The sequence below is a fragment of the Microcaecilia unicolor genome, chromosome 6 (assembly GCF_901765095.1).
Source record: "Microcaecilia unicolor chromosome 6, aMicUni1.1, whole genome shotgun sequence".
In the NCBI taxonomy this organism is placed as follows: Eukaryota; Metazoa; Chordata; class Amphibia; order Gymnophiona; family Siphonopidae; genus Microcaecilia; species Microcaecilia unicolor.
In genome coordinates this window covers 290,406,802-290,421,926 of record NC_044036.1, presented here as the reverse complement: position 1 = coordinate 290,421,926, position 15,125 = coordinate 290,406,802, and the positions used below count along the sequence as shown (strand labels likewise).

At 49.8% G+C, this 15,125-nt stretch overlaps 1 protein-coding gene across 5 annotated transcripts in view; it reads left to right on the top strand.

The window, feature by feature from the left end:
- Positions 1 to 15,125, top strand: part of NUP214 (nucleoporin 214) — a 165,262-nt gene that overhangs the window by 53,906 nt on the left and 96,231 nt on the right. For all 5 annotated transcript variants that reach the window (XM_030207808.1, XM_030207810.1, XM_030207809.1 and 2 more), the window contains 3 exons: positions 487 to 636; positions 1,324 to 1,482; positions 1,585 to 1,688. In XM_030207808.1, the coding sequence (XP_030063668.1) occupies positions 487 to 636; positions 1,324 to 1,482; positions 1,585 to 1,688 (413 nt within the window). The remainder of the gene's footprint in view (positions 1 to 486; positions 637 to 1,323; positions 1,483 to 1,584; positions 1,689 to 15,125) is intronic.

The following is a 15,125-nucleotide window of genomic DNA, read 5'->3' as shown; positions in this document are numbered from 1 at the left end:
CCCTGGCCTACCCGGACCTCTGCTGCCCTTCTTTGTCTCCCTTACCTTTCCCTTTCCCTTCTTATCCTGTCCTCCTGCCCTAATTATTGAAATGTAACTGTAACTGTATTTATTTTATTAGTTCATTGTAAGCCAGTTTGGGGCTGCAAAACTGGCAAAAGGCGGGGTATACATGACCTGAAATAAATAAATAAATAATTTGTTTTGTGTTATTTGTTTTACTATGCATGTTGATTGTAATCTGCTTAGGCTTATGGGTGAACTGTAAGGTTGTTTTTGGGTTTTTTTTAAATTTTAATTAAATAATAAAATTCATTAGGGATATCCTGAAAACCTGTTTGCAGCCCTTGAGGACCGAGCTTAGACAAGCGTAGCCTAAGGTGTCCAGTACTCATGCACTGTTCCTGCAGGCATGTCATCTTACAGCTTCCATCTGGATTGTGGATTTTGCTTAATGTACTACATTTGAGCGTTTCTGTGCTGCAGATTGCACATTTCCAGAAGGAGATGGAGGAACTGAAGACTCGAACCTCCAGAGCCTGTTTCCAGGTGGGCACTGTTGAAGAAATGAAGCAGCTTCGCACAGAATCCAAGGATCTCCACAACTTTTTGCTGGAGATCAAAAAAACAACAGAGGTAAGAAAAAGAAAAGAGCTCATTGCAGAGAAAGCTGTGACAGCAGACCTGAACATTGCATGCTGCAAGTAACCAGGGCCATCGAGTGGGGTGGCAGGGGAGGCAAAATTCCCTGGGCCCAGACTCCAAGGGGGCACCGGCAAGCTTCTTCAGACCTGCCTGCCTGCTTCCGAGTCTGTCCCTCCTGCTGCTTTCTGGCCAGGTCCTGAATGATTGCATTAACGCGATATCGTGTTAATGCAATCATCCGGGTCTCGACTCCCAGCACACAGGAGAAGGCGAGGATAGCAACATTCACTGAGACAGGAAGGTAAGGGAGTGGGCGGCGGCAGTCTGAGTGTGGGGGGGGGGGGGCGGCAGTGGCCCAAGTTGGGGGGGGGGGGGCAGCACAGTGGTCCGGTCCTGCCCCAGGCCCAGCTGAGTCTCTCAGCAACCCTGCAGGTAGCACATTTTAAATGGGACTGGTGAGTCATAGTTTCTGGAATTCTTTGCATATTTCCTTCTGGAATTTTCAAGGTGTGCACATCCAGTTTTACAGTCTGCATGCTGTTCTGTTTGATGGTCTCCACAGTATGACTGTCGCCAGGGGAATGGCATGGAGAAACAGCGTGACCTATAAATGTTGCATTTCCTGTTTCTGGGAAGACATTTTTCTTTCACTTCTTCCCTTATCCTTTTCTTTGCTAGTCCCTTCATGGAGACATCAGTATTCTGAAGACAACTTTGTTGGAGGGCTTTGCAGGTGTAGAGGAAGCGAGGGAGCAGAATGACCGGACTCAAGACTCTGGATATTTGGCCTTGCTTTATAAAAAACCTCTGGACCCCAAAAGCGAGGCCAAAATGCAGGTATAACAGAGTGAACTGGTAGTCTCCTCTCTGGGATAGGCACTGCACTTCAGAGTCGAAGTGACAAGCTATGCCGCCTCCTGTTCTTTGTTTTCTCCACAGGATATCCGACGTCTACACCAGTATGTGAAGTTTGCTGTGCAGGATGTGAATGATGTCCTAGATCTGGAGTGGGATAGGCATCTAGAAAGGAAGAAGAAAGAGAAGTGAGTGAGACGAGGGCCAAGACATTTCTCATAGGGATGTACCTTACCTGCCTGAATGAGGGACATAAAATAGAGGCCGACTGAAACTGCCGCCAAAACTGTCTGAAAGCTTTCTGCCAAAACCAAAAACTCAAGTTTGGTTGTGTGAATGTGAACCAGTGAGGGCCGCCATGGATGGTCACAGCTTGCAGTCCACAGCCCTCTGCTAAAACCACAGTATCCAATCCAGAATAAAATAATTTAAATCATAATAGAACAAGCAGTTAATGAAAACTGAAACTAAAAGCTACGGTGCTTTTATAGTTGCTGACTTTGTGCCACACTCAGGGTGACAGCTGACATCATAAGTCCACAGAGAAGCTAATTCCTAAGGAGCTTATCTCAAATTCACAGACTTAAATCCCTGCTAAAATTTTGTATCAAAGGCATTTATTTGGTGCACTCTATTTACTGTATAAACTATTCTTCAAGATCATAACAGCATTACTTGCAATCGCAGTACAAAAAAAAAGAATTCAAAGAGTAGCCCCTCCCCCCCCCCCTTACATTCCCTGGTGGACTAGTGGTGTGGTCAGGGCAGAGCAGAGCGAAGCCCCAGTCATGGCAGACATTTTGAGAGCAGAGCCTGAATGGGCAGCAGTAATTGGGGATTGCTCCTGCTGCAACTACACCCTTATATTCCTGGGATTATAAAATATAAGCCCAGCGGGCCTACAGGTTGGAGGGGGAGACACTCAAGGTGGTCCGAGAGGAGGGGCAGCTCCTGTTTGAGGGGAGGGGAAGGGAGATAAAAATAGGTGAAGCGCAAATTTTCAACTTCCACCGAAAACACGTGGTCCATTTTAGCCAAAACTGAACCTGGGCTGGTTTTGACGCCATAACCGAAATTTGGTCAGTCTCTATAAAAAGTGCACAAGTTAAATAGAAGCAGTATTGAATTGTAGCTGAATACAGCCTGACCATTTTTCATTTGGCTTATGGCCATCGGGGATCTTGACTTGAGGCACAGTAACTGTAAATTGAGTATGGAGAATGAGACTTTGACCTGGTCTGTGTGCTGTTTTGCATTGCTCTGACTTTGAAGCCTACTGATTGGACATGAGCTGAATTAGTGAGAGCCTAAATTCAGATGTTTTTTCAGTAATGTGTATTTGTCACATTGAAGGGATAATCTTATAAATCTCTTTCTATGTATGAAAGTTGTTTTATATGCACAAAAGCCTTTTATAATATTTCCACATAGTGTACATGTGTTGACAAGATGGCACATGTATGTGCTGCTTGTTCCTGGGGGTGGAGTTATGATGTAAGCATGTATTTCACAAAATATATAAGTACATGTACACATTTTGGAGTATGTGTGTATTTAATAAAGCATTGCTGTACCACTCACTGGTACAAAGCAGTCATACAAATAATACATCCAGTAATAAAACAAAAGACATAAAACCAAAAACATAATTCCATATCATCAAGCTGATCAATCCATAGACTGGTGGGTTGTGTCCATCTACCAGCAGGTGGAGATAGAGAGCAAACTTTTGCCTCCCTATATGTGGTCATGTGCTGCCGGAAACTCCCCAGTATGTTCTCTATCTCAGCAGGTGGTGGTCACACACAGCAGCAGCTCTGGCTAGGCCTCCAAGCCTAATCCTTAGGTTTTGTTGAGGCCTGGGGTTGAGGGCTCTTTTGAGCAAGTGCAAACCTGGTGGTGCCAGGTCCCTCCTTTTCTCCCCCCTCCCGCTGGCTCCGTTTAAAAAAAAAATATATATATATTTTTAAACGTCTTTAAAGGCGTTTAATTCGACGTTTCTTTAAACGTTCATTGCAGCTACTCACTGGGACACCAGTTCGTTACAGCTCGGAGCGGCAAGCAGGTAATTTACCTTTTTATAGCGGGCAGGGGGTTCCCCGATTCTTCTCCTCGTGGCAATGGCGTCGGAGGGCGAGGGCGCAAAGGGTCGCTCCCCGGATCGCTGGAGCGCTTCTAGAGGGGATGCGGGGGTTTTACAACCTGATTCGCCCTTGATGGGTGATAGTTTAGTGACCGATGAATGTCCCGGTCGTTCCTCCGGCGTGGCGGTTTTTTTCCCGCCATAAACGCCCATCCCCCGCTCCTCGCCTCCGCCATCTTGGCCGGCCACGCGGCTCGGACGGCTTCTTCGGGGCCGCCCTTGAGGTTGGAGACATTAATGCCATGAACGCCCTTAATTTGGGCGACGGCACAAAAGCGGCTAAAGTTAAGCGCCGTTCTTCCCGCGCGGCTCCTTCACGGAGTTTCGCGCCGGACGCCATTTTGGATGCGCAGCATGTCTCTCCCCCGCTATTGCGAGCGCCGGTTGAGAGTGCGTCTAGGGCTGTTGCCCAGGCTGCGGAAGTGCACAGTCTGGGGGGTTTCTCCCCCGAGTTTGTTTTGCTGCTGCATCAGGCTTTCCTCATGCAAAACGCTGCCCCTGCTCCCTCTTCTGATAAAGAGGTTGAGGTTCCCAGAGGTAAACGCCCTCGGGTTGATTTCCAGGCCTTGGAGGACTTTTGTCTCCTCCGATGTAGATGAGGGCAGCGTGTCTGAGGTCTCCCAACGATCCTTTGCGGATTCCTTGGAGGAGATAGATCCCCGCTCGGATGGAGCGGATGACCCCTCTGCAGCGCGGCTTTTTAGCCCAGAGGATTTGCCCAACCTGTTGTTACAGGCCATGGACACTTTGAAGATTTCCTCTCCGGAGGACGTCTCTCCCTCAGCCCCTGTTGGCTCTGCCATTATGCTGGGGACGAAGCGCCCGCCTAGAACCTTCCACGTGCATGATGCCATGCACACCTTAATTGCGGCTCAATGGGATGTCCCGGAAACGAGCCTTAAAGTGGCTAGGGCTATGTCCCGCCTCTATCCTTTGGCTGTGAGTGAACGTGAGGCCTATCTGTGGCCTACCGTGGATTCTTTAATCACTGCGGTGACTAAGAAAACGGCGTTGCCGGTGGAAGGTGGCACGGCCCTAAAGGACGCCCAAGACAGAAGATTGGAGGCGGCCTTAAGGTCGTCCTTGGAGGCAGCTGCTTTAAGTTTGCAGGCCTCAGTTTGCGGCTCCTATGTGGCCAGGGCGTGCCGGACTATGGTGCAGCGGGCTTCCCCCTCGGATCATTCCTTGAGGGCTGATTGGCCGGCCCTGGAATCGGGCTTAGCCTATTTGGCAGACTTGCTGTATGATGTCTGGAGAGCCTCAGCTAAAGGCATGGCTCAGACAGTCTCTGCGCGGCGGTGGCTTTGGCTGAAACATTGGTCTGCTGACCACGCCTCTAAATCCCGCCTGGCTAGATTGCCTTTTAAAGGCAAGCTGCTCTTTGGGGTCGAGCTGGACAAAATCGTGACCGATCTCGGCACGTCTAAGGGCAAGAAATTACCAGAGGTCAGGGCTCGGGTTAGTACTCGTCCCGATACCTCCATACCGCCCGGGCAAGTCGGGTTCCTCTGCCCCCTCTTCCTTCAAGAGGAATTTCTCCCCCAAGCAGCATTCCTTTCGCAGAGACCGCCGTCCCGGAGGTGCTCCCTCCGGTCCTCCCCCAGGGTCTCGTACCCAATGACGGGGCCTTGGTCCACGCCCCAGTGCAGATTGGAGGACGGCTGTCCTCGTTTATGGGCGAGTGGACCACTATAACTTCAGACGCGTGGGTGCTGGAAGTCATCAGAGACGGCTACAAGCTAGAGTTCTGCCAACCCTTAAGAGACGGGTTTGTACTCTCTCCCTGCAAGTCTCCGGTCAAGCTGTGGTAGTGCAGCAGACCTTGGACAACCTGATCCGCCTGGGTGCGGTCGTTCCGGTGCCAAAAAATCAGATTGGCAAGGGACGTTACTCCATTTACTTTGTGGTTCCAAAGAAAGGAGGTTCTGTCCGGCCTATCCTCGACCTCAAAGGGGTCAATCGGGCCTGGAAAGTGAGGCACTTTCGCATGGAGACTCTCCGCTCTGTTATAGCGGCAGTGAAGGCAGGAGAGTTCTTGGCTTCCTTGGACATCAAGGAAGCGTACCTGCATATTCCCATCTGGCCTCCTCTCCAACGCTTTCTGCGTTTTACAGTCCTGAGACGACACTTCCAGTTCAGAGCCCTCCCTTTCGGGTTGGCTACTGCTCCGCGGACCTTTTCCAAAGTAATGGGGGTCATAGCGGCCTTCCTGCTAAAGGAAGGAGTACAAGTCCATCCTTATCTGGACGACTGGTTGATCCGAGCCCCTCTTATGCAGAGTGCGGCAAAGCTATGGACCGGGTAGTTGCTCTTTTGAGCTCCCTGGGATGGATCATCAACTGGAAGAAGAGCCAGCTGCGCCCGACTCAGTCCCTGGTGTATCTGGGAGTTCGATTCGACACCCAAGTGGGCAGAGTGTTCCTGCCAGACAATCGGATTGTCAAGCTTCAGGCTCAGGTGGACTAGTTCCTAGTAGCCTCTCCTATTCGGGCTTGGGACTACGTGCAGCTGTTGGGCTCTATGACGGCCACGATGGAAGTAGTGCCCTGGGCCAGGGCTCATATGAGACCACTACAGCTATCTCTGCTGCTGCGCTGGACTCCGATGTCGGAGGATTATGCTGTGCGCCTTCCCGTGGACCCAGCAGTGCGCAAGGCGCTGAGCTGGTGGACGCAGACAGACAAGTTGTCTGCAGGATTGCCTCTGGTGACCCCGGAGTGGATTGTCGTCACGACAGACGCCTCTTTGATGGGCTGGGGAGCCCACTGCTTGGGAAGGACAGCGCAGGGGCTCTAGTCTCCTGCAGAGGCAAGTGGTCTATCAACCTCCTGGAACTCAGAGCCATTCGCTTGGTGTTATTGGAGTTCATCCCGGTACTCGTGTTGAAGCCTGTACGGGTCCTGTCGGACAATGCCACGGCTGTGGCCTATATCAACCGCCAGGGAGGTACCAGAGCGCCCCTCTAGCCAAGGAGGCTATGAGTCTTTGCCAGTGGGCGGAAGCGAACCTGGAGCAGCTTTCAGCGGCCCACATTGCCGGAGTCATGAATGTCAAGGCGGACTTTCTCAGTCGCCATACCTTGGAGCCCGGAGAGTGGCAACTATCTGCTCAGGCGTTCTTGGACATCACGAAGCGCTGGGGCCAGCCGAGCCTAGATCTGATGGCGTCATCGGCCAATGGCCAAGTGCCGCGCTTTTTCAGCAGAGGACGGGACCCTCGATCCCTGGGAGTAGATGCTCTTCTCCAACAGTGGCCGACACAAGAGCTCCTCTATGTGTTCCCGCCCTGGCCCATGTTGGGCAGGGTGCTAGACCAGGTGGCAAAGCATCCCGGCAGGGTAATCCTGGTGGGTCCGGATTGGCCCAGACGTCCCTGGTATGCGGACTTGTTCAGGCTCTCAGTCGACGATCCTCTGCGGCTGTCAGTGGAGCAGGGCCTGTTACATCAGGGTCCCGTGGTGATGGAGGATCCCTCTCCCTTTGGTCTTACGGCCTGGCTATTGAGCGGCAGCGTCTGAGGAAGAAGGGCTTCTCAGACAAGGTCATCGCCACTATGCTGAGAGCGAGGAAGCGCTCTACTTCTACTGCTTACGCCAGGGTTTGGCGTATCTTTGCAGCATGGTGTGAAGCAGGCTCACTTTCTCCCTTCACTGCTCCAATTTCTTCAGTGTTGGCGTTCCTGCAAGAAGGTCTGGAGAAAGGCCTGTCGCTCAGTTCCCTTAAAGTCCAGGTAGCGGCTCTGGCTTGCTTCAGGGGCCGCCTGAAGGGTGCTTCCCTGGCTTCGCAGCCAGATGTGGTGCGCTTTCTCAAGGGAGTTAATCACCTGCGCCTTCCTCTGCACTCAGTGGTGCCTGCGTGGAATCTCAACCTGGTGCTAAGAGCATTGCAGAAGCCGCCTTTGGAACCCTTGTCGAGGGCATCTCTGAAAGACCTGACGTTGAAAGCAGTCTTTTTGGTGGCTATCACTTCAGACAGAAGAGTTTCCGAGCTCCAGGCGCTCTCATGTCGAGAGCCTTTTCTGCAGTGCACTGAGTCAGGAGTGACTATTCGCACAGTGCCTTCCTTCCTGCCCAAGATTGGTTCTCGCTTCCATGTGAATCAGCAGCTCTGTCTCCCTTCCTTTCGTAGGGAGGACTACCCAGAGGAGTACTCCGCTCTTGAATATCTGGATGTGAGACGAGTCATCATCAGATACTTGGAAGTGACCAATGATTTCCGGAAATCGGATCATCTGTTTGTCCTGTTTGCAGGTCCTCGTAAGGGTCTGCAGGCTGCTAAGCCTACAGTGGCAAGATGGGTCCAGGAAGCCATTGCAGCGGCTTATGTGGCCGCGGGGAAGGTGCCGCCTATCCAGCTGAAGGCTCACTCCACGAGAGCTCAGGCGGCCTCGATGGCAGAGGCCGGATCCGTCTCCTTGGAAGAGATATGCAAGGCGGCAACGTGGGCTTCGGCTCATACATTCTCCAAGCATTACCGTTTGACTGTGGCTGCACGGGCGGAGGCCCGGTTTGGAGCTTCAGTGTTGAGGTCAGGGATTTCTATGTCCCGCCCTGGGTGAGTACTGCTTCGGTACATCCCACCAGTCTATGGATTGATCAGCTTGATGATATGGAAGGTAAAATTATGTATAATCATACCTGATAATTTTCTTTCCATTAATCATAGCTGATCAATCCATAGCCCCTCCCAGATATCTGTACTGTTTATATTCTGGTTGAATTTTAGGTTCAAGTTTAGCCTTCAGTTACTTCAGGAGGACTTCGTGTTCAAGTTCTTCTTTCACTTGGATTCTTCAAGAGTTGAGACGACTTTGTGTTACAGTGAGCTGCTGCATTCCTCTCCCCTCCGTTTTACGGGGCTGGATTGAGACATAAATTCTGCCGGCACTCCCTCCCGCTTCGTGCGGCTGTAGGGCAGCTTTGTACCCCTCCCGCTTCGGCGGTGTTAGGGTCAGTCAGCTCCTCCCGCGGTTGCGGTTGCAGGATAAGCCAGATCCCCCCGCATCGGCGGGTGTGGTGTCCCTCCCCCGCTCCGCGGGGATGAGCTGGACGGATTCCCCTCCCCCACTTGTGTGGGGATGAGCTGGGTTAATTCCCCTCCCCCGTTTCGGCGGTGGTGAGCTGGGCAGAGTGTCCCTTCGTGGGTGTAATTCTCTAAGTGCTGAGTCCTGCGGATGGAGCTTTGATATCGACATACTGAGGAGTTTCCGGCAGCACATGACCACATATAGGGAGGCAAAAGTTTGCTCTCTATCTCCACCTGCTGGTAGATGGACACAACCCACCAGTCTATGGATTGATCAGCTATGATTAATGGAAAGAAAATTATCAGGTATGATTATACATAATTTTACCTTATACAATATTCCAATAAAGCATAATAAAATAATAACAAATAGTAAAATACAAATTATTGTTTCTGCCAAAAATGGGTGTGATCTGTTTCCGGTATCCTGTTTTATAAAGGCATATAAGCGTCTGTGTATCCTTTATAAAATAGTCACCTTTGTGGACTTTTCACTTAGATGCCCTGTTATAAAATCAGGCCCACAGAATAATTTTACAAAGGGCGCCTTATTTAAGAGGGTAAGCAGGTACCTACTTTAGTTTTATTTTATTTATTTACTTTATTTATATTCTGCTTGATCTCGCTATTATCGCCAAGTAACAAAATTAATTGCACATAATTAAAATTACTTTAAAATACAGAACAGGATAGCTTACCAAAAGCAAGACATACACTAGACAAGTAACAAATTACTTGATTTCAATGTTCGGACCACCTAATTGTTTGCAATATAAAACAGTCTTTGTATTGCACTCTGCCTGTATCTCCAATCATGAATTGTGTTGTATGCTTGCTCAAACAAGAAGGTCTTCAGATTCTTTTTAAATAACGATAAGCTTTTAGTTCTCTGAGTGAGAAACGTTTTCTTGTACTTCCTGCTAGATCCTTTCAGTTAGTTTGCTCGCTCTCAAGCTTATTCTTATTTTATGGTGTGGTTGTGGAATAAGATTCCTCCCTCTGTGAGATCTATTAATGATCTTTTGGGATTTCTTAAGGCTATTGACTTACTTGTTTTAATCTAGAAATTTGATGAGTTGAAATGGAAATTGTCAGGCTGGAACCATTGTTTAATTTAATTTAATTTTGCTATATGTTGTACTGTTTTATTATATTATAAATGTAATTCTGGAACCTGTTCTGGGTGCTGTCGGGAGGCGGGCTAAATAACGGAATGAATGAATAAATAGTACATCTTCATTTTGAAGGCAAATGTTCCATATTTTTGGACCTATCACTTTAAGCAGAGACTTAAGGTATTCTTCCAACCTGATCTCCTTAAATGAAGGAATTTCTAGTAAAGATCTGGTAGGAGATCATAAGAGATCTTATAGGAGGTTAGGCGCTATTTTATAAAGACACATACACACCTCTGTGTCTGTATAAAATACTACTATTTAAACAGTATTTAAATGATTACATTTTATGTTTTAGTATTTTTATTGGTGATATCTAAGAACACACATAAAATTTCAACAAACTCTGCTCGTGTCCGATTACAAATTTGTCATTTCAAAGATGTACAAGTTAACATTTATATCATCCACTTTTAAACATTTTCTCCCCCCCCCCCACATCCCCCCTACCCTCTCCTCCATTCCAAAATACTGAGGTGTAAAAACTTTTTTTTTTTATATAATTTGAAATATATGCATTACAAGAGATTCTTGCTATAGAAAAACAGACAGGAATTATCATTAGGATTACAATATCCATAGGAAGTATAATAACAATCATTATACAAGTGTCTTCTTTAACACTAAAATGAAAGGGGGCGTATTCAGGAATATTTGGGAAAATAAAAGAAAAAAGGAAAATAATGAAAAAAAGCACAGACTTCGCACGCTACCTATCCATTTACTTAATACTTATTATGTTTATCCATTGGTTGTATACCGTTTATACTAGTGTTTCCTAGAATCTATGAATACTCTTAATTGCTCAGGCTAAAAGAAAATATATTTTAACCCTTCATATTTTAAAACACATTTAGATGGATAGTTCAGAAAGAAAGAGGCTCCCAATTCTTGGGCCTCTTTTCTCATAGCCAAAAACATTTTTCTAGTTCCTTGTGTTTTTTTTGTCACGTCTTGAAAAATACATACTTTTTTTTTCCATAGAATAGTTCATTCATTTTACGAAAGTATAATCATTTTATAGCGTCCACATCATGTTGGAAAACAAATTGCACAAATAAAGTTATTCTTTCAGAATGTTCAGAAATAGATATTTCTAAGAGTTCAGATACATTTAAGTTTGTTTTACCATTATTGTCTGTTATTTTACTAGTTGGTAATAGTCCTTCTCAGGGAATTCTATTTTGTATATAGTAAATTTTGTTAATAGGAGGTAAAGACTCTGAAGAATATTTTAGAATTTCTACAAGATATTTTTTTTTTTTAATTTGAAATTGTTTATTGAACACAACATAATGGACAAAGTACACTGCTTGCCAGAACAGCCAACCGACTGCTCTGATATGTACAACAAATGAAATCCAACATCAACTGTAAATCACAATCATTTTTGATAATTTTCTTCCTACCCACCCACCCTCCCACCCAAATCAACACTCCCCCCCCCTCCCCTGCTCCCACCTTATTCCCTCTTAGCTAAATCTCCTTTCCTCCACGACCCTCCAGACCGGTCAAGACGCGTGGGTTATGTCCTCCTACCAGCAGAGGGAGACTGAGAAACACTGAGCTTTTGAATACTGTATATATAACCTGTGCAGTACATCCACTAGCCAGTATTTTCTCAGTCTCAGCAGAGGTAGATGGACAGCCTGGTGAGGTAGCTTGATTATACGGTTAAGGGATTTATTCTCTTATTGCCAGATTTAATTTGTTTTGACTATTCCCTGTACGTGGTTAAAAAAAAAAAAAAAAAAAAAAGTAAGTGCTTCGGGGCCCTGGGTCCAGTGGGGCCCAGTTTTCCCCCCCTGGGGTGTCACACCTGTGTTCAGGTCCCTCCCCCTGTGCTGCTCTCTTTGGAGACTCTGGCAGCTTTGTGCCTCGGCTGCTTTTCTAATATTGTAGCCTTGAGAGCCCCTCACTTCTCAGCTGCCAAAATTTGGGTGATGTCTCTTTAAGAGCAATTTCTTCATAGGAACGGACGGCAGGTTCGTTCCCTGTTAGTAGCGAGTGAGAGCAGTGCGAGTGCTTGTGCTGGGGAATCAGTGAGTGAGAAGTTTCTTTTTTGCGCCGTTTTGCACAGCGTGTTGGGAGCTTCGGGATCATGGCAGGCAAACTCCTTTGCTGTCGCGCGTGCTCGCGGCGAGGAGTAGAAGCTCCGGGAGGTCAGTGCAGGTTGTGCGGCGAACCGAAGCAGGCCTCGCCGATGGCGGCACCTCCGGTGTTGAGTGCGGAGGTCCCAGCGAGTTCGGGGATGTCGGGGGCGGCAGGAGCATCGGCAGGGATGTTTTCGGTGAATTTAGTTTTGGCGGGAACGTCCGCCATTTTGGATTCCGCGCGTGCGGCGGAATCAGCTGTTTTTGGCCCTGCTGCTCCCGGATCGGCTCCGAAGGGGGTGCCTGAGGGTACAGGAGGCGTTGGTTTTCCTCCGGATTTTGTATGGACCCTCTATCAAGCCTGGAAGGCGGGACCCACACCTTTAGGGGAGGGGCCTAGTTCGGCAGTGACTAAGAGGCCTCGTTTTGAGTGGGACGACGAGGAGGGAGTCTCTCCTGTAGGATCAGAAGGTGCTTTTAGTGATATAGGGGACCCTGAGGGATTTGAGGGTCCTCAGGATCCGGAGTTGGTGGTTCCTGGGGAGGATCCCTCTGTAGTGCGGATTTTTCACAGGGAGGAGCTTGCGGAGCTCATTGAGCAGGTCTCTTCCACCCTTAAGTTTGAGCAGCCAGAGGCGGCTTTGGGGGAGGCTAGACAGGTGGACCCTTTGGTTAAGGGGATTCAGCGGCAGGCTAGGTCTTTTCCCATGAATAAGGACCTCCGGGATATGGTGTTTCAAGAGTGGCATTCGCCAGATTCTCCCTGTAAAGTGTCTAAAGCAATGTCTAGACTGTACCCGCTCCCACAGGAAGATAGAGATTCCTTTAAGGCACCCACAGTAGATGCGGTGGTGACAGCAGTTACAAAAGCCACGGCTATTCCGGTGGACAGGGGGACTGCTCTCCGGGATCCCCAGGATAGGAGGCTTGAGGCCTTCCTCAAGCGGAGTTTCGATTTGTCGGCCCTGGCCCTGCAGGCCTCGGTTTGTGGGGGGCTGGTTGCGCGGGCGTGTTTCCGATGGGCCGAGAAGCTGCTTGATGATTCGGTGGAGGTTGGGACCTCCGGGGTGCAGGAATTAGCCAAATTGAAAATGGGATCGTCCTTTTTGTCGGATGCGCTTTATGATTTGCTCCATGCTTCGGCCAAGAATATGGCTATGCTGGTGGGGGCACGTAGGGCGCTGTGGTTGCGAGGTTGGGTCGCAGACGCGGCTTCCAAAGCCAAGCTTTGTTCGCTTCCTTTTAAGGGGTCCATACTTTTTGGTGAGGATTTGGATAAGTTGGTGCGCGGGCTCAGCGATGCCAAGGCCCCTCGTCTTCCGGATTTTCGTCCTAAGGCGGCTTCCAGGGGTACTTCCTCCCGAGGTCGGTTTAAGGAGGCTCGCCGGTATAGGCCCGGGAGGTCTAGTGGCTCCTTTAGAGGTCGGTTCTTTCAGCGCACTCGGTCCTTTCGGGGCAATCGGCGCGGAGGGCGTGATTTTCCCGCAGGAGGACAGGTGTCGGGGCGTAATTCGCAATGAAGGTGTGTGGGCCCAGGCTCTGGTTCGGGTAGGGGCTCGGCTGAGTCTGTTTTACCAGGACTGGGCCCAAATCACTTCGGATCAATGGGTTCTCGAGGTGGTGCGAGACGGATACGCTCTGGAGTTCGACGGCTCGCCTCCCGAAAGGTTTCTGGAGTCTCCTTGTCATTCGAGGCTCAAGCGGGCAGCGGTGCGGGACACTCTGGCTCGCTTGATCAGTCTGGGGGTGGTCCCTGTTCCCCACGCTCAGCGCCGCTTGGGCTGCTATTCAATCTATTTTGTGGTCCCGAAGAAGGAGGATGCCTTTCGGCCTATCCTAGATCTGAAGGCGGTCAATGCAGCTCTCAGAGTCCCCTCTTTTCGCATGGAGACATTGAGGTCGGTCATTGTCGCGGTGCAGGAAGGGGAGTTTCTCACGTCTTTGGATTTGACGGAGGCTTATCTGCACATCCCCATTCGGGGCCGCTCATCAGCGATTTCTGCGCTTTGCGGTTTTAGAGAAGCATTTTCAGTTTTGTGCTCTGCCTTTCGGATTAGCAACGGCTCTTCGAACATTTTCCAAGATCATGGTTGTAGTGGCGGCGGCCTTGCGGAAGCAGGGTATTCTGGTGCACCCGTACCTGGACGATTGGTTGATTCGGGCCAAGTCCCAGTCGGAGAGCGAGGTGTCTACTGCTCGGGTGGTGCAGTTTCTTCAGTCTCTGGGCTGGGTAGTGAACTTCGGCAAGAGCCACCTGGTGCAGTCGCTGGAGTATCTGGGGGTTCTTTTCGATACCAGGAGCGGTCGAGTCTTCCTGCCGGGCCCTCGGATTCGCAAGTTGCAGGGTCAGATTCGTCTATTCCTGTCGGAGGCGGCTCCGACGGCCCGGGAGTATCTGCAAGTCCTGGGGTTGATGGCGGCCACCATAGAGGTAGTTCCGTGGGCCCGGGCGCACATGCGGCAGTTGCAGTCAGCTCTTCTCAGTCGGTGGTCACCCCTGTCGCAGGGGTTGGACGTGCGCCTTCGGCTGCCGGTAAGCCCACGCCTCAGTCTCCGGTGGTGGCTAGACCCAAGAAATCTGGACAAGGGAATGCCGTTGGAGGCTCCACAGTGGGTGGTTCTCGTCACAGACGCCAGTCTTCAGGGCTGGGGGGCTCATTGTCTCGGTCAGGTAGCTCAAGGTCGCTGGTCTCAGGTAGAAGCTCAGTGGTCCATCAATCGGTTGGAAACTCGGGCCATTCGGCTGGCGTTTCAGAGTGTGCTGTTGCGGAAAGCAGTCCGGGTGTTCTGCGACAACGCCACCGCCGTGGCTTATGTCAACCGTCAGGGGGGCACAAAGAGTCAGGCGGTCGCGGAGGAGGCGGCGCTGTTGTGTCAATGGGCGGAGGTTCATCTTCTAGCGCTCTCCGCGGCACATGTGGCTGGAGTAGACAACGTGGAGGCAGATTACCTAAGCAGGCATTCTCTAGACCCAGGAGAATGGGCGCTTCATCGGGCGGTGTTCAATCGCATTGTGGCGGTCTGGGGACTTCCCGTGATGGATCTCATGGCAACGGCCCGCAATACTCAGGTTCAGAGGTTTTTCAGTCGGCGGAGGGACCCTCGAGCAGAAGGCATAGACGCGCTCCTGATGCCTTGGCCGCAGGAGTTGCTGTATGTGTTTCCTCCATGGCCGTTGGTCGGTCGAGTG